At 40.8% G+C, this 14,727-nt stretch overlaps 1 protein-coding gene across 1 annotated transcript in view; it reads left to right on the top strand.

Moving 5' to 3' along the window:
• MFAP5 (microfibril associated protein 5) overlaps positions 1 to 14,727 on the top strand; it is a 215,524-nt gene that overhangs the window by 136,934 nt on the left and 63,863 nt on the right. The window contains exon 4 of the mRNA XM_085619919.1: positions 218 to 253. Within this exon, the coding sequence (XP_085476045.1) occupies positions 218 to 253 (36 nt within the window). The remainder of the gene's footprint in view (positions 1 to 217; positions 254 to 14,727) is intronic.

The raw sequence follows: 14,727 nt of genomic DNA, 5'->3' as shown, positions 1-14,727 counted from the left end.
CCTGTAAATAATCACACATTATATGTGTATTTGTGAAAAAGAACTATGCAGAGTGATAAAGACAGACAAGAGTGGGAAAGGAAGAAGCCAAGAATGGCATAGGTGCCTCTCCTTGGCTACATTAAACCCTGAGACTATGTACCAGACATAGCTTGCAGTTCTATGAGTATATTTAGTATTTTTGAAAACTAAAGCAACTTCTGCTTTTTTTCCCCAGAGATCACGCTTGTGGACACCACCCAAGAAGCACGGGGTACAGTATGATTTTAAACTTTGTTAAATCCTAGCACACTTAACTCAGTGCTTAATTTGTAAAAGAATAAGTGCCAGGGTCCAACGTTTTGCTAAGAAGTCCACAGCCGGCGCTCTTGAATGTTGGACTGCTGAATGCCGAGGCTGTGTGATTTTGACTCCACCTTAGGCCTCTTTAATCCACCACCCAACACTGCCTACACCTTTTTCTCACTCTTAGAGGTTATTTTAATCCCTGCTTTCTCCCTTTATCACATTTTTCCGTCATTGGCTACCTTCTTCTTTTCCCTTTGAGTGTTTTTCGCTCTCTTGCTCCCAGTCAACATTGGTTGAGGAAAATAATTGGGGGTGTCCAAAAAAGAGTGTTGGTGTGTTTCACTTGCAACCACTGGCTTAAAATAAGCATGACTTAACTTTAACAAACAAGAGATTAACAAAAGTCTGGTTGTTGCTGCCAGGAGGCTTTGACTAATCAGACTGAACAATGGGAAGCTACTAGGAAGCTTGTAGAGCAGAGGGACAGAAGTTCTGAAGCAGCCAGAGTGTCTAGAGATGTCAACAGCGATAGATCTGCTTTGGACTCTGCGACACTAGCTGTAATATTTCACAACACTGTTCTCTCCTATTACACTATTTTCTGCCTACCTCTTAGCTACTTTTATATTCGTCCCATCTTTCTCCAACTGAGTAGCATTGACTGACTTTAGGACATAGAAATGCAATGCTTCAGGGTTTGTTGACAGTATGACATCCAGTCAAATGGCAAACTGTTCAGGGTAAAAGAGTCATTCTCATGTGTTGTGTTTAGACTGATAGTGCAGCTTGTCCTTGTTTGTCTGACATGTAATAATCACATGGCTGGCAGTTCAGCTGGTCATTGCTGATTGGAGGATAGTGGAATTCGTCCAATGTCATGCACTCACCTGGTCCCAACCTTGGAGACGACACTGGAGCCGATGCTGGACTTCCTATCCCTCTCAGAGCCGCACTAGTTCAAGGGACCAAGCTCGCTAGAATCACGCAAGGCCCTGGGGGGAAAGGGGTTGGGATAAAATAAGAAAAGAGAAACTTGCAGCACTGGATCTGCTCAGCAGCTATGCAACACCTCGCAAACAGGATTTGTCACTTTTGAGACCTGTTTTTGCGAGGTAGATATGCTGGAACAGAACCTTTAGTTTAGGGAAGATGCAATACAATGGAAATAACAAGAGGAAGTTACTATCAGTGAACCACCAGGCCTCAATATACCTCCATATACCATGGCTCTACTTTGACATCCGTAACATACACTTACAAGTTTCATCAGCAACACAGAAGGAGAGCAGAATAACCAAGATCATAGACTGGAGTTTCTTTTTAAGTTTTAAAGGAGATTTTATTGAAATTCATTTACAACATAATAACAATAAAGCATAATATGAAACTCATCTCAAGTAGAGAAATAGAACGTCATAACTAAGAGAGAGAAATAAAAAATAAAAAAGAAACAGGGGAAAGAGATAGAAGGGAAAAAGGCAGAAAGCACCATCAAATAAAGCAAAAACAGTTGCAGTAAAAATGTAATCATTGTCATACAAAATTAAACAAAAGAGTAAAGAAATGGATCAAACATACAAAAACTCCTCCAATAAAGATATACAAAATAGCCATAAATTAAGCAATAAAAATATGTACATGAAACCATCAGGAATGTTATCATGGAGGTTTGGGAACTTCTTCTGTACACGGGTTATGTTGGGGAAAGGGTCTAGCAGACACGTCTAAGAAATCTGTAATGGGAAGCCATAATAAATCTCGTTTAATGGCAAGTGTAATGGGATAAACATAGGCTCTGTCAAGTCTATGGTGATAACAAACTCCATACCACCAAGCTTGAAGGGAAACATTCGAGGTATCCTTCCAAGATTTAGTGATTTGCTGAAACGCTACAGCTAGAAGTAAATCAATAATGGACGTATTGGTGGTGGAAGAGGACCATATGTCTGAAAGACTACCTAAAAAGATATGTGAAAATGTAAGAGGGAAAGATGTGGAAAAAATTCTATTGATCTGAGTCCACACATCAGACCAAAATTTATGAATCTTCGGACAACTAAATAACATATGCTTAAGATCTGCCCGCGACGCTGAGCAAGACCAGCAAGAGGAGGGGATGGAAGGATCAATTGTATGCAATTTGACAGGAGTAATCAAAAGTCTGTTATATATAAAAAACAACGTTTGGGTTGTATTCGCTGCTCTAGAGGATTTCCTTATCTTGGTCCAGACCTTTTGCCACAATGAAACAGAAAAAGTGTCCTCTACATCAAATTCCCAATCTGTTTCTATGTTAGATTTATCTCGAGTGCCAGCAGTATCTCTTAGTTTTGCATATATCTGGGAAGCAGAGGAAGAAGCAAGTAAACAAGGGAGAGAAAGAGGGGAAAAGTTAGTATGTGTGATGGAATTAGAAAGAGCATCATAACTGTTTTGCAAAACTACACTCAAAAGATTATATTTGGATACAGATGATACAGGTAAAGAAAAGCGAGATTGAAGGTAGAGAAGGGAATACAAGTGCCTTCATCAAACAATTGATGAGTCCAATTAATACCAAGGTTATTCCAATCCTTCCAAAAAAGCATCCTATTACGAAGTTTAATAAGCGGGTTATACCACAAGGGAGATTGTAAAAAACGCGAACGGTCATCTAAACCTCCCAAGAAGAGAGGAGAAAAAGTTTTCCGAGAATTTTTAAGAATAGGGAGAGAAAATTTATTAGGAATATGGGACAGCGATACAGATTCTTCAAAAGTAAAAGGATGAAAAAAAGATGATTCAATCTCAACCCATAAAGGCTTTGAAATGGCATCGGATACCTGCCCAGATAATAAGGGGACAGAATGTTTAAGGAAAAATGAGGAATGATAAGAGGCAAAATCCGGAAAATTAACTCCACCCAACTGCTTAGGGCATTTAAGTTTTGCAAAAGACATTCTAGCCTTTTTATGTTGCCATAGGAATTTAGACAGCGTAGAATATATATTCTTATAACAAGACTTAGGGATATTAACTGGAAGGTTAGAAAGGTAAAACAAAATAATGGGAACTAACATCATTTTAATCGAATCCAGCCTTCCCCACCAGGATAAAAACAAGGGGTGCCAACGAGTTGTAGAGTCTTGTATCAATTTTTGTAGGTTTTTAATATTAAGTGCTACAGTGTCTTTAATAGAGGACTTGAACCACAGGCCTAAGTACTTTATCTTAACCGGACTCCAATGAAAAGAAGAAGTCAAAAAGTCTGCATGAAAACAAAATTTATTCAGGGGGAGAATTTCACACTTATCAACATTAAGTTTATAACCTGAGACTGCCGCAAAGTCAGATACTTCCGATAAAAAGGATGGAATAGAGGATTGTGGATTGGAGATGAATAAGAGAATATCGTATGCATAGGCAGAAAGTTTCAAATACTTATCCCCATAAGGGAAGCCAGTAATATCTGTATTCATACGAATTCTTGTCAAGAAAGGTTCTAAAGACAAAATAAAAAGAAGAGGAGAAAGAGGACATCCTTGTCGGACACCTCTGAAGAGAGGAAACAAAGAGGAGACAAGACCATTAGCTAGGATAAAAGATCTAGGAAAGGAATATAATAAAGAGACATAAGCAAGAAATTTCTGGCCAAAACCAAACCAAACAAGGACTGCGAGCATAAATTGCCAATTAACCCTATCAAATGCTTTTTCAGCATCTAACGCAACAGCAGCTAAAGAATGTTGATAGGAATGAGACTTACTCAGTACATTAAAAAAGAGACGAGTATTGTCAGAAAGGTGACGACCTTTAATGAAACCGCATTGTTCCTTACCAATTATGCTAGGTAAAATTTTGTCAAGACGGAGCGCAAGAATTTTTGCAAAGATCTTATAATCCAGATTGATTAAAGAGATGGGCCTATAATTTTTACATAAAGTATGGTCTTTGTTATCCTTAGGTAGGAGACAAATTAAGGCCTCTTGAAAAGACCCTTCAGATTTTTTGGACGATATAAAAAATGAAAATAGTTGATGAAGTTTGGGAACAAGCAAATTAGCAAAATGTAAATAGAATTCTATCGTAAAGCCATCTGGTCCAGGAGCCTTACCTTTTTTGATTGTCCGAATGGACTCTAAGATATCTTTAGGGCCTATATCCGCTTCTAATGGGACAAAGTCAGTGTCTGGAAAGGAAGGAGAAGGAATGGAAGATAAATAATGATCAATATCCGTTAACAGAGGAGGAGATTCCGGAGTATAGAGATTTTGATAAAAATTTGTGAACTCTGCCAGAATATCTTCATCCTTGTGAAGAGTGAGATTCGATGAGGAGACAATAGACTCAATTTTTGTGCGTTCTTGTTTAACTTTAAGATACTTGGCAAGAAGATTGCCTGCCTTATTTTGCGCACAATAATATTTGGCACTGGATTTAAGTAGGATTAGATTAGCAGATTCCGTGGAGAGTTTATTAAAGGAGAGTTTGGCCGTAAGAAGTTTATCTAAGTCAGGCTGAGATTAAGTTAAATGATAACAATGTTCCAGTTGCTTAATTTGTGTATTGATTGACTGTAAGGAATGGAATGCAACACGCCTTTTATGGGAATTAAACGAGATAATGAAATCTCTAGAAGCAGCTTTAAAAGTGTCCCATAATACCTGAGGGGATATCAGAGGAGACTCATTTTCAGTAAAAAATAGGGATGAAAATTCAAGGAAAGCTGGGGTAAAATTGGGATCTAATAGGAGAGAATTATTAAATCTCCATCTCCTAGTACCTTTTATGGGGGGAAGTAGATCGAGGCGCAAGGAGACTGGAGCATGATCAGAAATTAAAATGGAGCCTATCTCAGAATGGGTAATGTGTTGAATCAGGGCTTTAGAAACAAAAATGTAGTCAATCCGGGACTGTGAAGAATGAGCTGGTGAGTAATATGTATACTCCCGAAGTGTAGGATGGCAGAGTCTCCAGGAATCAACAAGAGAGCTTTGGGATATAGTAGATGTGAATTGAGTATGCATGGAAGAGGGAGAGAAACGTGAATGGGACTTTCGATCTAAAATAGGGTCCATAACCATATTGCAATCTCCTCCTAAAATGAGATAGTCATCAGAGGATTGCATCAACGAGACTAATATCTGGGGCCAAAATAATTTATCATGTGTAGAAGGAGCATACAAATTAAAAATAGTTAAAGGGACTTTATCAATTGACAAAGATACAATGACCCATCTACCCTCAGAATCATTGGCTTGATTTATAAGTTTGATATTTAACCGCTTATGACAGAGAATTGCAACACCATTGCGTTTCCCTGAACCGGGAGATGCAAATACATGACCTACCCAATTACGGCGTAATTTGGTAACTTCAACTTCTTGTATATGATTTTCTTGTAATAGCACAATATCTCCCTTTAAGTTTGCTAAATGAGACAAAACTCGTTGCCGCTTAATGGGAGAGCCCAAACCTTTAACATTCCAAGTAAATATATTTAGCGACATCTAAGTATATAATTCATAACAAAAATAACTCTTGTGTAAGAGACAATCAAGTAGATAAATAACCAGAAAATCACCGTATAAAAATTGGAGAGAAGTAACATCAGCACTAGAGGAACAGTGATAAGATGCAGTAAAGAAGTATGAGATAAGAAAATGAGTGGAAAATAAGAAAATGTAAGCAGATGGAGATAAGAAAAAACGAGAGAGAGTTAGAAATAAGTGAAGAAAGAAACACCAGGAACAAAACTGAAAGCAAGATAAGAAGAAAACTAGCAAAGCAGGAGGAGAGAAAGAAGTAACAGAGAGGATTAGAACAAAAAACAGAGAAACAACAACAGCAATACGCATAATGTAATGGTAAGAAAAGAAGAGAGAAGAGAGGGAAATAGAAAACGGAAAAAATGAGAAAAAGTCAATAATAGAATAAACAATACAAAATAACGCCGCTATTTGAAGAGAAAAACAAAGAACAAAAAGACATGATAGAAAAACCCAATATAATATATCATAAAGACATACCACAGGTAAACATTGAGGATGGGGAGGGTGAAGCCACATAGGAAAAGGCAGCATACCAAGACGGACAACTCCAAGACTGACGGGAGTACGAAGGACGACGACCTCCAGGGACAATGAATAAGGAAGGAGAAAGGGATTGAGTAATGTATCTACAAAGGAAACAAAGAAGAAAAAATGTTAACCAGCAAAGTTATATACGGAACACAGAAAAGAAAATGCAAAAATTGAGTATAAAACAGAGAAACACAACAAATGTCAATACGTTGACCGAAATTACGATCGAGACATGTCCATAGATTCATCTCTACATGTGTTCAAAAAATGCTGAAGAAGAGCAGGGTCCTCATAATTAGTTGTTTTGTTTTGATATGTGACTTTGAACAAACATGGATGAAATAAACCATAACGAGCATTCAAATTACGGAGAGCAGGCCTCATGTCCAAAAATGTCTTCCGGCGATCTGCCGTGGCTTTAGAATAGTCTTGGGCAAAAAACAAATTAGAGCCGTTCCAAAGAATCTTTCCTTTTTGCTTGGCAGCCTGTAGGACTCTAAGCAGGTCGGTATACTCCAAAAAATATAAGATAACACCTCTAGGTTTCACATGAGCGGACGAAGCAGAAGACGAAGCAGAAGAACTCGGATTGTGACCCAAGCGGTGAGCTCGCTGGATGTTGAGAGGAGGTGTGGCAGGAAAACCGAGAAGTTTTGGTAAAAAAGAGCGGAAAAATAGCAAGGGGTCAGGACCTTCACTTCCTTCCGCAAGACCATAAATGCGTAGGTTATTACGCCTATTTCTGTTTTCCAAATTCTCCACCTGCTGTGTCAGATACATGATCTCCCTTCGCATATCAGGAATGTGGTCTGTAACAGCTTGAATAGATTCGACATGAATCTCCAGAGCATCAACTCTCTTCTCAGTATTTGACCAATTATCCTCAAGATGTTGGAGGCGAAAGTTAGTCTCTGTCATGTATGGCTTAAGAGAGCGGATTTCATCCAACAAAAGCTCCATTGAAAGTATAGGTGAAGTATTAGGAGGAGAAGGAGGGTTAATTTTTGTTCTTTTACCAGAAGATGAAGAAGAGGCAGAGGGAATCTTAGAAATCGATTTATTACTGGAGCATGAAGGAACGGAAGCCAGAGGCGTAGAATTAACAGGTTCAGAACCGGGCTCCTCCACAGACTCCTGCAGCACACTGTAAGGATTAGGGTCTGCCAGGGATGAAGACTTGGGCTGCTGGGCGCCACCACGGCTAGTGCGAGGCATTGCCATTCAACTCCAGAAACGGGACACCAAGAAATGTGAATAAAATAACTTGCGTTTATAAAATTGGTCAATGAGGTTGGAGGGAGTAACCTACTGCATTAATATACCCATAGCCAACGTCAGTAATATCACACCACGACGTCAGGAAGACATAGAAGTCAAGTTGCAGAACATTTGAGGCCATAAAACGCTCACCGTCAGTCACATGAGTAAGTGGATGTGAGGAAAACTTTTAGTGACGAAACGCGGGAAACCGGAACATCCAAAATGGCGGTCGCGGCGTTCACGGAGCCGCGGCAGACACAGGAAGGAAATAGCAGCCGATTCCGCTATCGATTAAAATTCGCTGACATCCCAGTCAATGCAGGTAGGAATGCGGAACATGTTCCCACAGCCTTAAGAGTCCGCCATGAAGAGAGGAAGCCCTGGGGGAAGTTGAACACGCTACTCCGTCACGGAGCTCCGGCAGGCAGCGGCCATTTTCTTTGGCGTTCAAGCCACGCCCCCCCATAGACTGGAGTTTCTGGCACGCCCAGGAATCGACTTGAAATACTGGCACTCCCAAGGATAAACTCAGAATAGAGTTTAGAGTTGCTGGCACTCCCAAGGATAAACTTGGAACACAGATTGAAGTTACTGGCACCCCCAATGCTTAGCTCGGAACAGAGATTGGAGTTACTGGCACTCCCAAGGCTTAACTCTGAACACAGATTGGAGATACTGGCACTCCCAAGGATTAAGCAGGAACACAGACCTCAGTACAAGGTTTATACATATATCATATGCTCTGAAATGCTGTCTCTTGGCACCACTGTTCATCAGAGAAACATGGAGCTAAAGTCTTTAGTTCTCATGCAATCATAGTTCAAGCTCCATGGTTTCAAGAAGGGTCCGGAGCATAAACACACAAGAAGTGCTGGAGGAAATCATGGAGAGGGAATGGAGGAACATTCTACAGTCTTTGAAGATCCTGCCTACTACTATAGGAGGATTAGTGCGCGCTAACCTGAAATCAAATACTTAGCCTTGTTCTTCCACTTGTCTGAAGTTTGAAGAAGATCTCAAGGCTTTGACTCAGGAAGTTGTGGGAGGAACAGGAGTAGCTGTGCAAGAGGAAGAGATGAAGGAGGCGTCAAGGGAGCTGAAGCCACAGGAACCACCAGTTCAACTTGGACTTGAAGGAAAATAGAGAGCTTCTCAGTTCCGGCTGGATTCTTCCGGTGAGTGGGAAGGGTGGAGCTTGTTCCACAGGGAGAGAGGTCACGTCACGACTTGGGGCTGGGCGTGAATTATATACCCTCTCAAAGGATCAACAGATGTAGCTAGAATGTGGAGTACATGGCTGACTGGAAGGTTCTCAACAACCCTTAATGGAAACATGTGTTAGTACACTCTCTTTGATCTTACTGGAAGAGCAGGTGCAATTTGACGGTTGGAACCAATTTACCCGGAAACAAATGTATCGTCTTTGCTCGAACGTGCATAATGGAAAAACACCAAGGCCCTAGTAACAGTGGGTGTAAGGTACTCTATTGGTTGATGGAATTCTGGGAAAAGTTCGCAGAGACTCAGTAGAAAACCACACAAAGGCCCTAGCAAGGTACTCTGTTGGTTCATAAGTTGTGGAGGACGTTTGCAGGAACTCTAGTGCAATGGAATCACTGGCTTTGGGGAACATCTGTCATAGTATCATAGCATGCCATTAAATGCCACATGGGCAATACAGCATGTGCCCTGCACACTAAGCCCACTACACTGAGGGTGCATGAAGGGTTCATGACATAGGACACCATTTCAAAATGAACCTCAGCCACCTGATGCCAACTTTCTACATTTATCTTGGAGTTTCAGAAAGCAAAGTTTTTTTTATGAGGGACATTCCAGGTGAAATTTACATAACTTAAAATACTGCTAACAGACAGGGTGACTCTCAGAGCGTTGGCAGCTGGAGTATATTGCTCAATATTATGACATGCCAAGGAACTTGGTCTTATATGAATGTCAAACTCTAGGGCACCTAAAGTGTTGCCGCTTTCTGGTCAAAAGACGCAATTCAAGAACTGGGAAATTTAAGGGAACCTCTGTGGAGGGGTCTGTTCCAGTAGCTAGTAGAGAATCTGCATATAAACCTCTCTGGGTGTGTGATCCATTCGCTAGTACAGAATGTGCAGATGAACCTCTGCGCAAGTGTGAGCTCCAGTGGCCTGTAGACAATCTGCATATGAAACTCTCTTAGGTGTGTGCTCCATTAACTAGTACAGAATCTGCATATGAGCCTCTCAGCAGGTGTGTGCTTCATTCACCAGTAGAGAACCTGCATCTGCACGTCTCTGCAGGTGTGTGCTCCAGTGTATAGTACAGAATCTGCATATGAACCTCTCTGCAGGTGTGTGCTTCAGTGTATAGTACAGAATCTACATATGAACCTCTCTGCAGGTGTGTGCTCCATTCACAAATGCAGAATCGGCATATGAACCTCTCTTCAGATGAGTGCTGCAGTGGCTATCACAGAATCTGCATATGAACCTCTCTGCAGGTGTGTGCTCCATTCACCAGTACAGAAACTGCATATGAACCTCTCTTACGTGTGTGCTTCATTCACCAGTACAGAAACTGCATATGAACCTCTCTTACGTGTGTGCTTCATTCGCCAGTACAGAAACTGCATATGAACCTCTCTTAGGTGTGTGCTTCATTCACTAGTAGAGAACCTGCATATGCACCTCTCTGCAGGTGTGTGCTCCAGTGTATAGTACAGAATCTGCATATGCACCTCTCTGCAGGTGTGTGCTCCAGTGTATAGTACAGAATCTGCATATGAACCTCTCAGCAGGTGTGAGCTTCATTCACCAGTAGAGAAACTGCATATGCACCTCTCTGCAGGTGTGTGCTCCAGTGTATAGTACAGAATCTGCATATGCACCTCTCTGCAGGTGTGTGCTCCAGTGTATAGTACAGAATCTGCATATGAACCTCTCTGCAGGTGTGTGCTCCATTCACCAGTACAGAAACTGCATATGAACCTCTCTTAGGTGTGTGCTTCATTCACTAGTAGAAAACCTGCATATGCACCTCTCTGCAGGTGTGTGCTCCATTTGAAAGTGTAGTAAGTTAAGGTTCAAATAAAAAAAAAGAAATTCATTGTATATAGAAGGATGGGAAAGGGACAGATAGAGAAAAGAGATATTCTTATTTCTCACAAATATCTGTATGAATCCATCAAAGTGCAAGTGCTAAAGTTTAAATGCTAATCCTTAGAAGTGCAATTACGACAGGCGCATGCAAGGTGGAAGTGCATAATATTTAATTTCCAGATTTAATTTTTCACTTTTTTTATGGAGTACTAATCCTCTATCTCACATATGTCTAAAACCATTTTTCTCTTAGATTACTATACATCAATTGCAAAAAAAGTATTATTTTAGGTGGCAATATTTTAGTGCCATCTCTTAGCTCCAGCATATTAAAATAATCTTCTCAATAACATATTCTTGAAAGTCAGAGTTAACCTTATAAATGTACATGCAGTTTGGCATCTAAATTGTGTCCCATGGTTGCCTCCGCACCCATCAAGATTATCAGTCTTGACTCAATCCTTCTCAAAGTTAATTGGCAATCTCCTCCTCTGTCATTTTTAGGTCGAGCTTTCGAGACCTCTTGCATATACTTTGGTATATACTTATATGTGTATGTACTTTGTGGGCTCTGGAGATCAGCCCTAGGACTTGGTATGCTTGTGCTTAGGGACTTTTTTCTGTTCAACTGCCTCTATTTAACTGTCTTGATAGAAAGAGACCAGTAGAGGTCAGTAAAATACCAGAATTGCTTTCTGCTGAGGGACTTTCTTTTTTTTTCTGGCAACTGCCTCTATTTAACTTTCTTGATAGAAAACAACCAGCAGAGGTCAGTAAAATACCAGAATTACTTTAGCATTCTTTAGATTCCAGTCCATAGAAACTGTCTTCCACGAGCACCTGTAGACAATAATATTTTTTTCAAATCTTGTATTTTCAGTGATATGACCACCGAAAGCCCTGATTTTATATCAAAAACAGAGCTTTGCACTATACCATTGCCTGCTGAAAGGCAATATTTCTCTTCACGTGTTCCTATACCTGGTGCGTCACGCCTTTTGGTGCTTACTTTCCCTCCATGTTAAAGGACAGTAGATGTTTCAGCACCCAGGCTAATGTGCTGCATAGTTAAATACACATAAGGTCCCAAAGGCGAGACTGATTGCATTGCAAATGCGTGTTATTTATGTGTTTGATGCCAAAATATTGTAATCCCATTGAGTTTCCTTCATGGTCATCCCAAAAGAGAAATCGCAATATTATTATGGCTCAAAGATGCTGTAAAATTCTCAGACACATTCTATTCACTGTGCTTCCCATATAGTATTTTCCACACGGACATTTTAAAACATACATTGCAGTTGCATGTTATGTGTTCTTCAATCGTTCCATGTCTTTTATTAACAATTTGTAACTAGTTTTATTTGTTCCATGCTCACATGCCTTATATTTAGTGCACTTCTAAAACCTGGTTGATTTAGCCAGTTTGTTTTCATTACAGTTTAACCCCTTCAGTGCCCATGACGAGATAGTCTCGTCATGGAGCGCGGTTGCGCTGTGCCCATGACGAGACTATCTCGTCATGAACCCCGCCCGCTAATGTAACGCCCGGCACAGGGCGGGGAAAGGGCGGGGCACAGAAGGGGTTAATGGTTAAAGTGACTACTAGTTAAGAGATCGCCCTATGACGCTACCTTATATTGGTGCATTCTGGGTAGTCCATCAAAACTCCATTCATGTTTTCATCTAATTTCAAAATTTTCCAATTGCTCTAAATGACTTTCCTGATCACTTTATGCTGCACATTGAAGTCAATAATGAGACGCGTTTTTGCTTCGTGTAAGTCTCTTTTCCTGGTGTCAAGAATTCCTGTCATACAAGGGAAACACGCCCTTATGTAAACAGGAGAGCTGTTACATAACTCAAGGGAAACACGCCCTTATGTAAACAGGAGAGCTGTTACATAACTCAAAGGAAACACGCCCTTATGTAAACAGGAGAGCTGTTACATAACTCAAGGGAAACACGCCCTTATGTAAACAGGAGAGCTGTTACATAACTCAAGGAAAACACGCCCTATAAAGGGAGGAACCGGGAGGTACAAGGCTGTCGGATATTGTGTTTACACCGACGTACCTGCTTCGTGAAGAGCAGTGTTCCGGAGTGGTGCTCCAGTAAGGCAAGAACGGAGGTAGGTCGAGTCGTTACTCCCTGGGCCGTGTCTTGCCCCATCGTCACCTGTGAAGGACCCGGAAGCTCTACCGGTCAACCATTGAGCTTCGCTTTTTGACTCGGCTGAGTCCAAGCGCAGTGGCGCTTTTGCTGGTTGGAGTCGTAACTCCCAGCCCGACCAGAGACACAGGGACTGCCAGCTGTAACGCACACCAGGAGGTGTTTGCCGCGTTACAGACTCGGAAGTCCACAGGATCGATCGAGCGGCTGCTCTCGGTTCAGTCTTCTTGCTTGTGATTGGGGTATCGGTGACGCATCACCAGGAGGTGACTCCGCGTCCCGGTGCAGTCTGAGGAAGAGGTTGAGCGGCTGCTCCCTTCAGGTAGAGACCCCGGCTGGGTGTTTCCCTGACTCCTCGATTCTCCCCAACACTCTTCGTGCCCCTCACAGCCTACCGATTGGCATTGTCGGCCATTTCATTTCTGCCCTCTGTTGGCATACGCCGGGATCGGCGTATATGCAGAGGACGGTTAGGACCATCCGTGCTGTGGGCTGGTAACGTACTTAGCCTGGAGGATTCCAGTGACTATAACTTTTGTTTGTTCTTTGTATTTTATTTGCCTTCATTAAAAGAACTAACCCTTCACAAGTGGTTGCGTCCTCATTGTCGTGTCTGTTAAACGATCCTGAGACGTTCAGGGCGTTACACCTGGGTGTCAATAGCTCATCTTTTGGCTTCTTCCTTGCTCTTTCCATTGCAGTCTGGACAACTTCCAGTGAATAACTCCTAGATAAAAACCTAATTTTCATTTAATTTATTTCTTGTTCAAAATTAGAGCAATTTCTCCTGGCTCTTAACATTTACCCAAACGGGATAATTCATCTGAGGTTTTGCGGATGTCCACTCTTTACATGAAGGATGCTGTTGCCTGAGGTTACTTTTCTGTGTATCTTGGTACAGATAGAGTTGTTTTTTATGTAGACTTCAAAAACCTAAAATGGAATATGTGTGGGACTAATGGTACGGGTGAAGGCTAAATTGAGATCATTTTTCTTTAGAGATAGGATGGAATCTTCCAGGCTTTTGCTGTCCCCTTCCCAAATTAAAAAGAGGTCATCAATGAGCCTAGTCCATAGTTTGACATTTTCCAAGTTCGTGTGGTTATCTTCTGCCCATACAAAATCTGACTCCCAATATCCCATAAGAAGGTTCACGTACGTTGGGGCTAATAAGGTCCTCATAGCTGTGCCCTGCATTTGTAAATAATATCCTCCATTAAACATAAACACATTATGGGTGAGGCAGAAGTTCAACATTTCACTAAGCATGTTTGCGTGTTCAGATAGCTGATCGATTTGTCACATGAAAAGTGTTTCACTGCTTTAATTCATCTTTATGTCTGATTCGCGTGTACAGTGACATTACGTGAAATATGGCCATCAAATAGAAGTCTTACCAAGGAATACCTTGGATTTTCTTTAGAAAATTAATAGAATCATGTAAATATGATGGTAAAGCAGTGGCTTACGGTGCCAGAAAAATATCAATACATTTAGAAGCATTTTCAAGTAGGGAATTTATTGAACTTACAATTGGACAATATATAAATATATATATTCACAGAAAAAAACAAAGGGTAAAGCAACATTATATGTTACAATTAGGTGAAGAAATGAGAAATGAGCTCAAATAAAAAAAAAAAAAAAACACAGTTCTAGTTTAATCAGCTACCTATAACTTCCACACCATCATGTATGTCAGTACTGTTTGATTTAACATGTCATGACAGATTTAATATGTTAGGTCATAAGAAATGCATGATAAGAGTGCAGCATATAGGTGTAAGACTAAACTATAACTGGTGTATTTCAGTGTTTTTTTTTTAATCGTTAACTGAAGTCTCATTTTCACACCT

Source organism: Triturus cristatus, chromosome 7, assembly GCF_964204655.1.
Source record: "Triturus cristatus chromosome 7, aTriCri1.1, whole genome shotgun sequence".
In the NCBI taxonomy this organism is placed as follows: domain Eukaryota; kingdom Metazoa; phylum Chordata; class Amphibia; order Caudata; family Salamandridae; genus Triturus; species Triturus cristatus.
The sequence above is the reverse complement of the archived record's forward strand: the minus strand, read 5'-3'. Positions and strand labels throughout refer to the sequence as shown.